We start from the raw sequence: 10,537 nt of genomic DNA, 5'->3' as shown, positions 1-10,537 counted from the left end.
GCCTTATCCTCCTTTTTCTCTTCCCTCAATAGAACTTCGACCCAATCCCTTTTTGCTTCTCTCCTTTCTAGCTCTTCTCCCTAGGATTCAAAGGTTTGGTAGAGGACTCTTGGGCGCAATGGGTGGAGGGAATCCCCGAGTTCATTTGGGAAACTAAAATTAAGCTTCTAAAGTTAAGCATTAAAACATGGATGAAGGAAGGCAAGTCAAAAATGAAATTCATAATCCAGGAGATGGAACAACGGTTGACTTCCATACAAGAACACATAGAAATTGGTTTTGTCTTAAAGGAGGATTTTCAAAGGGAAGCCGAAGCATTTAAGCCCTACAATTCCGTCCTCAAGTAGGAGGAGGAGTACTAGAGGTTGAAATATCACAATAGTTGGTTGCAATCCAAATATCATAACACCAACTTCTTTCACAAGTAGGCATTATATAGAGAACGAAAGAACAAAATCTCGCAAATCTAGTTTCACATATAGATCCTCTCTGATTTTGAAGACATTAAAGGTGTCGATGTTTCTCACTTCAGAGCTCTGTATCAAGATATCCCTCCAAGAGATTAGGAGAGTGAGGCCTACATGCTGGAGCATGTTCCTTCCTTAATTTCAAAAGACATCAATGCCCAACTGGTAGTTCCCTTGGCTATGGAAGAAATCAAGGGCATAACATTCTCCTTTCTTCCCGATAAAGCCCTTAGGCTAGATGGATTCTTTGCTTGTTTTTCTCAACATTTATGGGACTTGATAGACAGATATATTTATTGGATGATTGGTTATATTCTCAAAAGGTTGTGTATGGGGGGTGAAATTAATTCCTGCTTCCTTTCCCTAGTCCCAAAAGAATCTAATCCCTCACAATTCTCTCATTTTCACCCAATTTCTCTATGCAATGTGTCCTATAAGATTATATCAAAATTGTTAGCTTCTAGGCTCCAAAAATCCCTCCCCCTTCTTATTTCGTCCAACCATGGAGGCCTTTTCCTAGGGTGCCAAATTTTTGACAACATAATTCTAATAAAGGAGGTAGTGGAATTTGGATGGAAAAGAGGAGATCAGGGCATGATCATAAAATTTGATATGGAAAATGCATTTGATAGGGTAAGGCATGAATTTATTATGGGATTTGATGCAAATTGTATACAATGGATAGCTTTTTGTATCTCATCTCCATGGATTTCCCTCTAGTCAATAAGAGAGTTGCGGATTTCTTGAAGACATCTCATGGGATTGAGGTGGGGATGCCTGATCTCCCCCTTTTTGTACATGATTATGGTAGACTCATTGAGTAGGTGCTTAGAAGTAGAAAGAATAGTGGAAAACATCCTCGACCCCTCATTCCAAGGAGGAATTAGAAGCGTGAATAATGGTCATTTTGCAGATGACACCATTCATGTAGGAGGACCCTCAGTGACAATTGCAAAGAGATTCAAATTCAATTTATAGAAATTTCTTCTAGCATCTTGAGGAATGACCAATGATAACAAAATTAGGATCTCTAGAACACATTTACATAGAAAGTCAAGAGGATAAAATACATCGTGGGATACAAGGTGGTGAGACACTATAAGGAATTCAAATATCTGGGATTTCCAATTTACTTATGAAAAACCTCCCCCAATTCATGGCAATCCATTTTGGAGAAGATTAAACCATAGTTGATGAAGTGGGAAGCAATTTGGCTCAATGTTGGAGGCAGGACAATTATGGTCAAATAAATTATTTATGTTATTCCCCTCTATCGAATTCCCTCCCTCTTGGATATGAAGTATGTGATGAATCAAATTCATATATATATCAGGAAGTTCTTATGGGAGGGAGGAAAGAGTGAAACCAAAAAATATCATTTGGTGAATTGGAATATTGTTAGAGCCCCAAAGCTCCATGAAGGACTTGGCATCTAGGACCCTTCTTTAGTAAATTTAGCCATGAGGGCTAAATTATTTTGGAAAATCAATTGTTAGCTAAGCAAGTGCTGAGAGCTAAATATATGACTACAAATAACGATGGAGCTTAAGCTAATGTTCCCAACCACTGTTCCCCTACTTAGATATTGATTTCTTCATCCTCCCTTCTTATCTTAGATTACCTATGTCGAATCCCAGGGAATGGACACAATATGAATATATGGACAGATTCGATACTGGGCTAGCAAGCTCTGGGATTGGATCCTTCCATTCTCCCATTGAAGTAATTCCTCTCTCAGGATGGCATCGAATGTTTGGATCATATATGATCCTTGGATATGCAACGCAATTGGACATGTTGGCAGTTTGAGGGAATCCTCAATCACCTAAAAACGACCCTCAAATCACTTAAGAGTAGGCTGACTAGATGTTCCTCCCTCAGCCACTTCGCAGAAGATAAATGGGGTTGGAAAAACTCTCACGACATTTTTAAAGAAGGATATAACACTCTCCTTTTCCAGCACCAGGTACCAGTGAAGTCCTCCATTTGGAGCAAGGTGTGGAAACTCAATGTCATCCCCAAGGTAAACATCTTTTGTTGGATATTGTTCTACAAGAAAATCTTAACGACAGAAAATCTCAGGGAAAGAGAGGTTGCAGGTCCCTCTAGGTGCCCTCTTTATGAAAAGTAAGAACAAACTATCACCCATATGTTCTTGCAATTTCCTGACTCTCGTGCAATCTAGAGCACTTCCTTGGGTCCTCTTTTTTGCAAAACTCGTTAGCCCCCTAACATTTAATATTTTTTTCTTCTTGGCACAAGCACTATATTGGCTCCATTCATACCAAATCCTCCTTTAAGGGCTCCTCAATAGCCCTCCATAAATATGTATGCTGCAAAGTCTGGCTATCCCGAAATAGCATTATATTCAAATCCATATGTGTCCCTGTCAGATGTGCTTCCTTCAAATCCCTCGCCTTTTGCTTTGAATACAACCCCCCTTCGGTATATCCTGCTTTGGATCCCTCTGAGCTTCAATGTATCAAGCCCTAGATCTCACCCCTTCATTCTCCTCCTTCCTCTAAGTCACCCAAGTCCCTCCCATCTTGGCTTCTTCGTATTGCTCTTGATAGTTTTTTCAAATGGAAGCTAAAATCTCAGTCCTGGATTCTACAATTTGATGGAGCTTCTAAACGAAATCTAGGGGTGGCAAGAGGGGGAAGGATTCTCTCTAATCACAAAGAAATAATTATTGATAAGCATGCTTGGGGCCTGGGAAGGAAAACCAACAATCAAGAAAAATCCTATGGACACTATTTGGGCCTTCTTTTAGCTAAAAAATGACCAATCAAGGACATCTTCATCCTAGGAGACTCCCTTTTTGTAATATGACTATTGAGAACACGCTCCCTTCCTAGAGACAATTTACTAAGTTTTTTACCTCAACGAATCAAAGACGTCTTATTTTCCTTGTCTTCTTCACAACCCTTCCACATTTTAAGGACCCACGATGCTGATGTGGACCAAATGGGCAATAATTCATGTTTGCTGGAAAAAGTTAAAATTGACATAAATGGTGAGATGGACCCATTCCCTATCCCCTAATGTTATCTATGGGTATAAATTATCCCTCCTCTTTACAATATTGAACCCATTGTAATTCAAATTTAAGGAAAAGTCCTACCTCATGGTCGACCCCCCTCACGAATGTTCCTCTCCCTCAACTCCTTCTTTCCTTACATAATCATTCATGCATAAATTATAATGATGGTTCCATTATGGATTTGTCGTTATTATTGGCATGTGATGCCATCACCAACCTCAACATGGCATCTCATAGTTTTTAGATTCATGCAAGCGTGTGTAGAAATTCCCACTGTATATCAACAGATTATGAAATAGACTAAAGAAAAATACAAGATCTACTTCTACAACACTTTGCAGAAGCTTAATTGAATTGAGCAAGATCAAGAGAACACATATAACTGAGAATGAGAAATAAATCACACATAACACAGAAGAAATAACCCAGGGAAAGCCTCAACCTAAAACCCCAATCTCTGTATTATCATAAAAGTGGAAATCTTGTTCAAGTTACAAAAAGAATTAGCTCTCAAGCTATCCTGCTCTCTCTACAATCAAACAATACAGCTCACAGATTGAATAGAGACAATATATTTCCTCCTCAAGCCCTCCAAGCCTCCTATTTCCTTGCGCAGTTTTTTTTGGGGTCCAATGATGCCGCATGTGTGAATTGGCCTCATCACACTCACAAAACCTCAAGAAGTAACTACGCAATCCTCAAGGAAAGAACTCCTTCTGCATGCAAGGGATATTCACAATGGAATATTCTAGCAATTGATAGTACACTTCCCCTCCATATGATCTCAACTGGGTTTCCGTCTGAACTGACATGCATGAGTTATTTATGAGAGAATATTCATTTATCTGAAGTGTAGTAGTTACATGCATGCATGCATTAACTAACTGAACTTACATTAATTCAACAAACTGTTTGAATTAATCTAACTGGACTTGACTCAGTTAACTGGGCCAACTAATTACAACTCATCCTTATCTCTTTAATTGATGGATAAATTCCTCAATTAATGGAGAAACCGTTGCACGTCCCCACATAGACTTCATGTTTGATTTTCCTTAACTAATTAACTCATGCTGAATTAATTAATTATTTTACAAACAACTGCTAAGATCAAATTCGAATTTTACTTCACTATTTTAGTTTTATGGACTAACTAAAATACGAAGGTATCCCGAAATTCTATTTATAACGGTACTAAATTAGCACTTATATATTTAGCATTTCTTGTTGCTATTTTCAACAGCGTGCTACTCCAATTCATTGTGCCTCTATTTAGGATTCACGTAATGTGAAATTGCGTGTATTCATTATGCAACAACTTATCCAAAGTGATGCAATTAATCTCTTAGGAAACAATTAGACATGAGGTCTATATGAAGGCCAGGATGCATGAAGTGAGTGTCATTTCAAACAACAGATTGATGATGAATTTGCATTGGGACCCTAGTAATTTTTCAGAGACAATTGATCCTCATACATTCTCCCTGTTAAGGGATTGGAATAAATGGATATCAGGATTCTTTTCTTGCTTCATTCTAGAGGTTTGGTAGGAGTCTGGGCTTCAGTTGCTGACAGTGTGGTGGTGGGTTGTCGGGCTCAAAGGCATCGAGCCCTCTGGAAGGTAGAGGATTTGCAACAATAACCTTCTCTCTAGGAACACACCTTCATTGGCCTAATTCAATTTCGTCTCTTAGGTAACACTAGTATCCCAATTATTTAAGAAATAAATATAGAGTGTTAATTTCTCTACATTAGTGTTTGCCACCCTTGGCGGTGGTAGAGTGCACTGTCTTCCTTCTCGTGAGAGCACTCTTCAATAGTTTTGGTTTCCATGGCAATATGACCTTGGGGTTGTCGACCGCACCACACTGTATGTGGTTCAGGAAGGGAGAATAAAAATCTTAAATCGTAGGGTGGCCCATTGGACTCTAGCCCCTAGGCTCCTCCTGCCTATGAAAAATGCAGAATGGAACTTACAGAAATGAGGGTCGAGATATATGACCTTCAAGTGACATTTCTTCGGGAGAGCACCTCTCAAACTAGCACATTATACACCATGGAGAGCTAGTGTCTAAGGATTTCTTTCTTGGAGGACAAAGTGGAGGCACTTCACAACATGGTGGCCAATCTTCAGCTTCAATAGAACGAGTCAAACAACTCTGAGGCAGAAGTGAAACTAAAAATTGATTTGAATAAGCTACTAGACCCTCTAGATTAAGTTGTTATCAAATGACTGGGTTTAAATGCTTATTTCTCCTATTTACATTTTATCGAATATATACCAATAGTAGAATAAGAGTACTTGAGTCTTGAGGTTTTGAATGTAATTTGATGACTGATACAACTAGAATATGTTAGTCAAGATGCCCATAATTACTTTCACATTATAAATCTCCTTGGATTTTGTCGTGATTGGGCATGGATTTAATGAAAAAGTAATCATTCTCGTTGAAAACAAAGATATTATAATGTTTTGTCATTTTAATTACATTTTTTAATATAGAAATGGATTCAAATTTTAGAAAAAGTACAGACTCAACTATTTAAAACTACAACTTTCTCAATTTCTAATCAAATTTTGGACAAAATGGACCAACAAATCTGTCTAGAAAAAGTGAAAAAAATCACCTCATCAAAGTACACTAGGGTACTATCTCTTTTGTAGCTACCATCCTAATTTAGTAACTTATGATTGGAATCAATAACCTACTTTCCTTCTTTATAGATATAACTAACACCACGCTCCTATGATTGTGATTAGTACATATATGGTGATTAGTAACAAATTCTAACATGTCTTCTGGTGACTAAATTCGATCTCTAGTAATCTATGGCGTCTAATACAAGATGATTAGTAATGAATTCTAACACTTCTTCTAGCAACATAATTCAATCTGTAGTAACCTATAACATATGATACAATATGATTAGATATTATCATTGAAATACAATTAGCACCAACCATCCAATATAATATGATTAGACTTTTTAAGTTGTATCAACTCAACAGTTGAAATATGATTTGACTTCCTCATTAATACAACTCACATAAACTTTAAGGATTTTACCCAGATCAAGATGAATTCCTTCATAGCCATTCCTATTTTAGTGTAGGGTGTGGGGTATGAGGATTTTACTCATATTGAGATGAATTTGAATATAACCAATTTTGTAGAGTGTGTAAATTTGATTGAACCTAACATAATTTTGGTGATAGCATGTTATAAATGAGTATATCATTCTTCCATATAATTTTGGAGTTGGCCCCAACTTAGACATAATTCAACTAAAAGTAAGAGAAAAGGTAATAATAATTTAGTGGAGTGAAACAATGTTCTAAGCAACTATATCCAGACCATGTCTTCCATGACATTATTGTACTTTTAAATAACTCTGTTGATAATATGTGCGAAGTGTCATGATTGATATCACATATTTTATTCACATGGAGACGTGAGATTTGATGTTGCTTAATCCAAATTCACTCACAAGAACAAATAAAACACAATATGCGGTCAAATACCATATAAAAATGACCAATAAATATAAAATTTTAGAATTATCAATATATAGTAAGTAACAAAACCTTTAATAATTAGAAAAGAAAAAAAAAATAATTAGTATTTACGAAAACGAAACACAGTTTTTATACTGTATAAATTTTGACACCTATATTTTAAAGGCGGAAAAGAGAAAAAACGTAATTAGCTTCGAGAAGTATAATTAGTTTATAAATTAACAGGTTTGTGATTATTTATAAAATAGTTTTCGGATAGAAATAAATTATATATAGTTGATTGTTTAAATTTTTAAATAAAATTAGTGTCTGAATTTATTAAAAGTAAAATATTGAATTTGAATTATATGTAATTTAATTTGAGGTGTTTTTTAATTTAATATTGTAGTGATATTGTAATGTAATGTTTTGTTTAATATGTTGAAAAATTAAATTATATAAAAAAAATAATATCATATAATGTAAATATTTAAAAGTTTTACAAAATAAAATAAAATAATAATATTAATGAAAATAATTCATGGTATTGATTCATAGTATTTATGTGGAATATAAACTATTTAAAAAAAATTTAAATAAATCTGGATTAATGTTAATCTTAATCTATTAACACTGAAATAAATCTAGATTAATTTTAATTCTAATCTATTAAACATTGAAATAAATTAAATCTCTTAAAATATATACCTATTTTAAAATAAATAAAAACCGATCCTTCTTTACATCTTATAAATTTAAAATTAATATTATTTTTATTTATATTCGAAAAAATATAATAACACATATCTTTAAAATTAATAAATTAATAAAAAAATTTATTCAAATGCAAAGCCATTCGTTTTCCATATTAGCATTGATTGATAGAAAAATATCAAAATTAAATATCAAACGTTCGTGTGCCATGCCACACCCAACTCTAAAATTAAATTAAATAAAATGTTATTTAAATTTTGTATTAGATAATTTAATTGTTTTAATTTTTAATAAAATTATGATTTTAAAAATAAATCACGGCGGAGTAGAAGTGGGTTGTTTTGATCAAAATTCACACGCCAATCAAATTTCCATACCAAAATGGTTAATATACTTAATACAATTACATATTAACTGGGATATTTTATATATAAAATATATATATTTTTTATTTCTCTTAGTTTGGCTAAGAGGTATTTAAATTTTTAATTTTATAATTTAAATTAGACTTCATAACCCACAATTACCAAGCCAGCTATCTCCTTTAGATACATAAAGCAAATTAAAAAAATAAGAACATAGTAAAATTTTATTTCTTGAAAATTCTGCAAATTTTCGGACCGATATTTTATGTGCGGTTCTCCCAATAACACTTGGCACTGAGTGGTTCCCTACTTGATTACATAGGGAATGTCTCCTTGTAAGGTTGACGAGTCAGAAGCCATATATGAGGATAGCATCACATTACATTGAAAAGTTTAACCCAACAAATACACCACAACCACTCAAAAAAACCTTATAACAAATAATCTACAACTTTCTAGCATACTGCAACTGTGGCATTTCTTGGACAAAACACTTCAAACTGGTACATGAAGAACCCGCTTTATCTACAGCTATTTTCGCAACTTTCTAGCATACTCCAACTGTTGCATTTCTTCAACAAAACACCTCAAACTGGTACATGAAGAACCCGCTTTATCTACGGCTATTTTCGCAAGCTTCCTCAGCTCTTGAGCTCTCCTCCTAATATGTTTTCCTTCTTCCTCGGCGAGAAGCATGGTGACTGCTCTTCTTAAATCTTCTTCATCGACCACACTGCTCATGTCCAAACATATCTGTAGGCCAATCCCCAGGTTTTCTACCAGGAACTTCGAGTTAAATGATTGTTCTGCAAACATAGGCCAAGTAATCACAGGAACTCCCACGCTCACGCTCTCCAACATAGAGTTCCACCCGCAGTGACTCAGGAATGCGCCCACGGAAGGATGCGAGAGAATGAGTAGCTGAGGCGCGTACCCCCATATAAGCAATCCCCTGTCTCCAGTCCTCTCCTCGAATCCCTCGGGCAGCCCCACGTCTGTCCCTTTAGGTTTGGCTTCTGTGTGAAGAGATCTGATGGCCCAGATGAAATCCTGCCCGCTCGCCTCTAACCCCACAGCCACCGCACGGATTTGCTTTTCGTTCAGAATACAGTGGCTCCCGAAACACACGAACACCACTGACTCAGGACTCCGAGAATCCAGCCACCTCAAGCACTCCTCCTCGGCAATGTCCGCCGCCTTACCTCGGCTATTCAGACTTTCGTGATCGACCCCCTTGTCATCGAAAACGGCGGGAGGGAGAACGGGTCCTATGCTCCACACGGGTCTCCCCGTTAGGTTCCTAATGTGGTCGATCCCTAAGGAATCGAGCTCGTAAAACGTATTGAGAAGTATGCCCCACCCCTTCATGCTCTGTTTAATCTCCTCCCTAACGAATCCCTCCAATGGATACGAATTCGGATTTCGCAAATTCACGAACAGTTCTGACTTCCGCAGCTTGAGATCGAAGCTCAGCTCAGGAACCCCAAAATACTCATCGTCTCCCTCCACGCTGTGATGTGGAGTGTAGGTAAACAAGGAGTGCATCACAGACATAGCGAACACCCCCGAAGTATAGAAAACCACGGTGGGGATCCCGAACTTGGCGCCATAGCTGTGCACCCATCCTGCATAGATGTCGCAGATAATGCAGACTGGGGGAGGAAAGGAGTCGTCAGTCTCCTCCTCAGAACTCTCAATAATATTATTCATCTGCTCATCGAGCCACTGTTCGAACCCCCCCGCTAATTTATCCGATGAACAAAACAGTATCTCGGCTACACGAAATGGAATGTCGTCCATGGTGTCCATTCCTGTGGGCACTCCGTCGATGAGCGGTAAGGGCAGAGATACCAGCCGGATATGCAGATTAGAACGCTGGACGTGAGGCTGGAGCCTTTCAGCGTTTCCCGGAGTTGTTATGAACGATACCCAGAGATGTTGAGAGGCTAACAGCTTGGCTAATTCCATGAATGGAATGAGATGACCCTTCCCCAATCCTGGAACCAAAACTACATGTACCTTGCTTTCTCCCATCACGAAAAGAGATAAACACGCCAGAACACAATCAACACAATTTCTGATGTCTCAAACTACCTTTGTAGCCATTTTGGACTTGGAGTTTGAGTGGAGTTCATAAAATTATGGCGAAGGCATATCTTAATTTTTGCTCGAAACCGGTTGTCCAAACCAATGGGTTCGAAAAAACCATTGTTCAGTTGGCCGGTCTCGCCGGTTTTTGTCTGCCATCCTGTCAGGTTCTCCACGGAAGAACTCGGTTTCGATCGAAAGACGAGGTGGGGTCCTCACACTCCCTTTCGGACGCAGAATTAGAGCATTGACGGCCAACAACTTTCGGCGGAGAAGGGTGCAAACCTCTCGGGTGGCGGGACGCAACCCGGCGGTCTGTCCGATGCCACCATCTCAGTCTCACTGTTGGTGCGAGCTGTGGGAA

General features: G+C 37.4%; 1 protein-coding gene across 1 annotated transcript; it reads right to left on the bottom strand.

Annotated features, from left to right (window-relative positions):
- Positions 1-8,365: 8,365 nt before the first annotated feature.
- LOC149226161 (putative UDP-glucosyl transferase 73B6) lies at positions 8,366-10,262 on the bottom strand. Its single transcript, XM_089375228.1, has one exon. The coding sequence runs from the start codon at positions 10,117-10,119 to the stop codon at positions 8,617-8,619; it is 1,503 nt and encodes a 500-aa protein (XP_089231354.1). The 5' UTR covers positions 10,120-10,262; the 3' UTR covers positions 8,366-8,616.
- Positions 10,263-10,537: the final 275 nt, after the last annotated feature.

The sequence above is a fragment of the Pinus tabuliformis genome, chromosome J (assembly GCF_031772625.1).
Source record: "Pinus tabuliformis cultivar Carrire ecotype Pingquan chromosome J, CPIR1, whole genome shotgun sequence".
NCBI classification, from domain to species: Eukaryota; Viridiplantae; Streptophyta; class Pinopsida; order Pinales; family Pinaceae; genus Pinus; species Pinus tabuliformis.
Note: the sequence above shows the minus strand (reverse complement) of the source record. Positions and strands in the feature narration are given on the sequence as shown.

Bases quoted from the DNA above. Each gene is read 5' to 3' on its own strand.
- LOC149226161 (XM_089375228.1), bottom strand. From the start codon at position 10,119: ATGGGAGAAAGCAAGGTACATGTAGTTTTGGTTCCAGGATTGGGGAAG.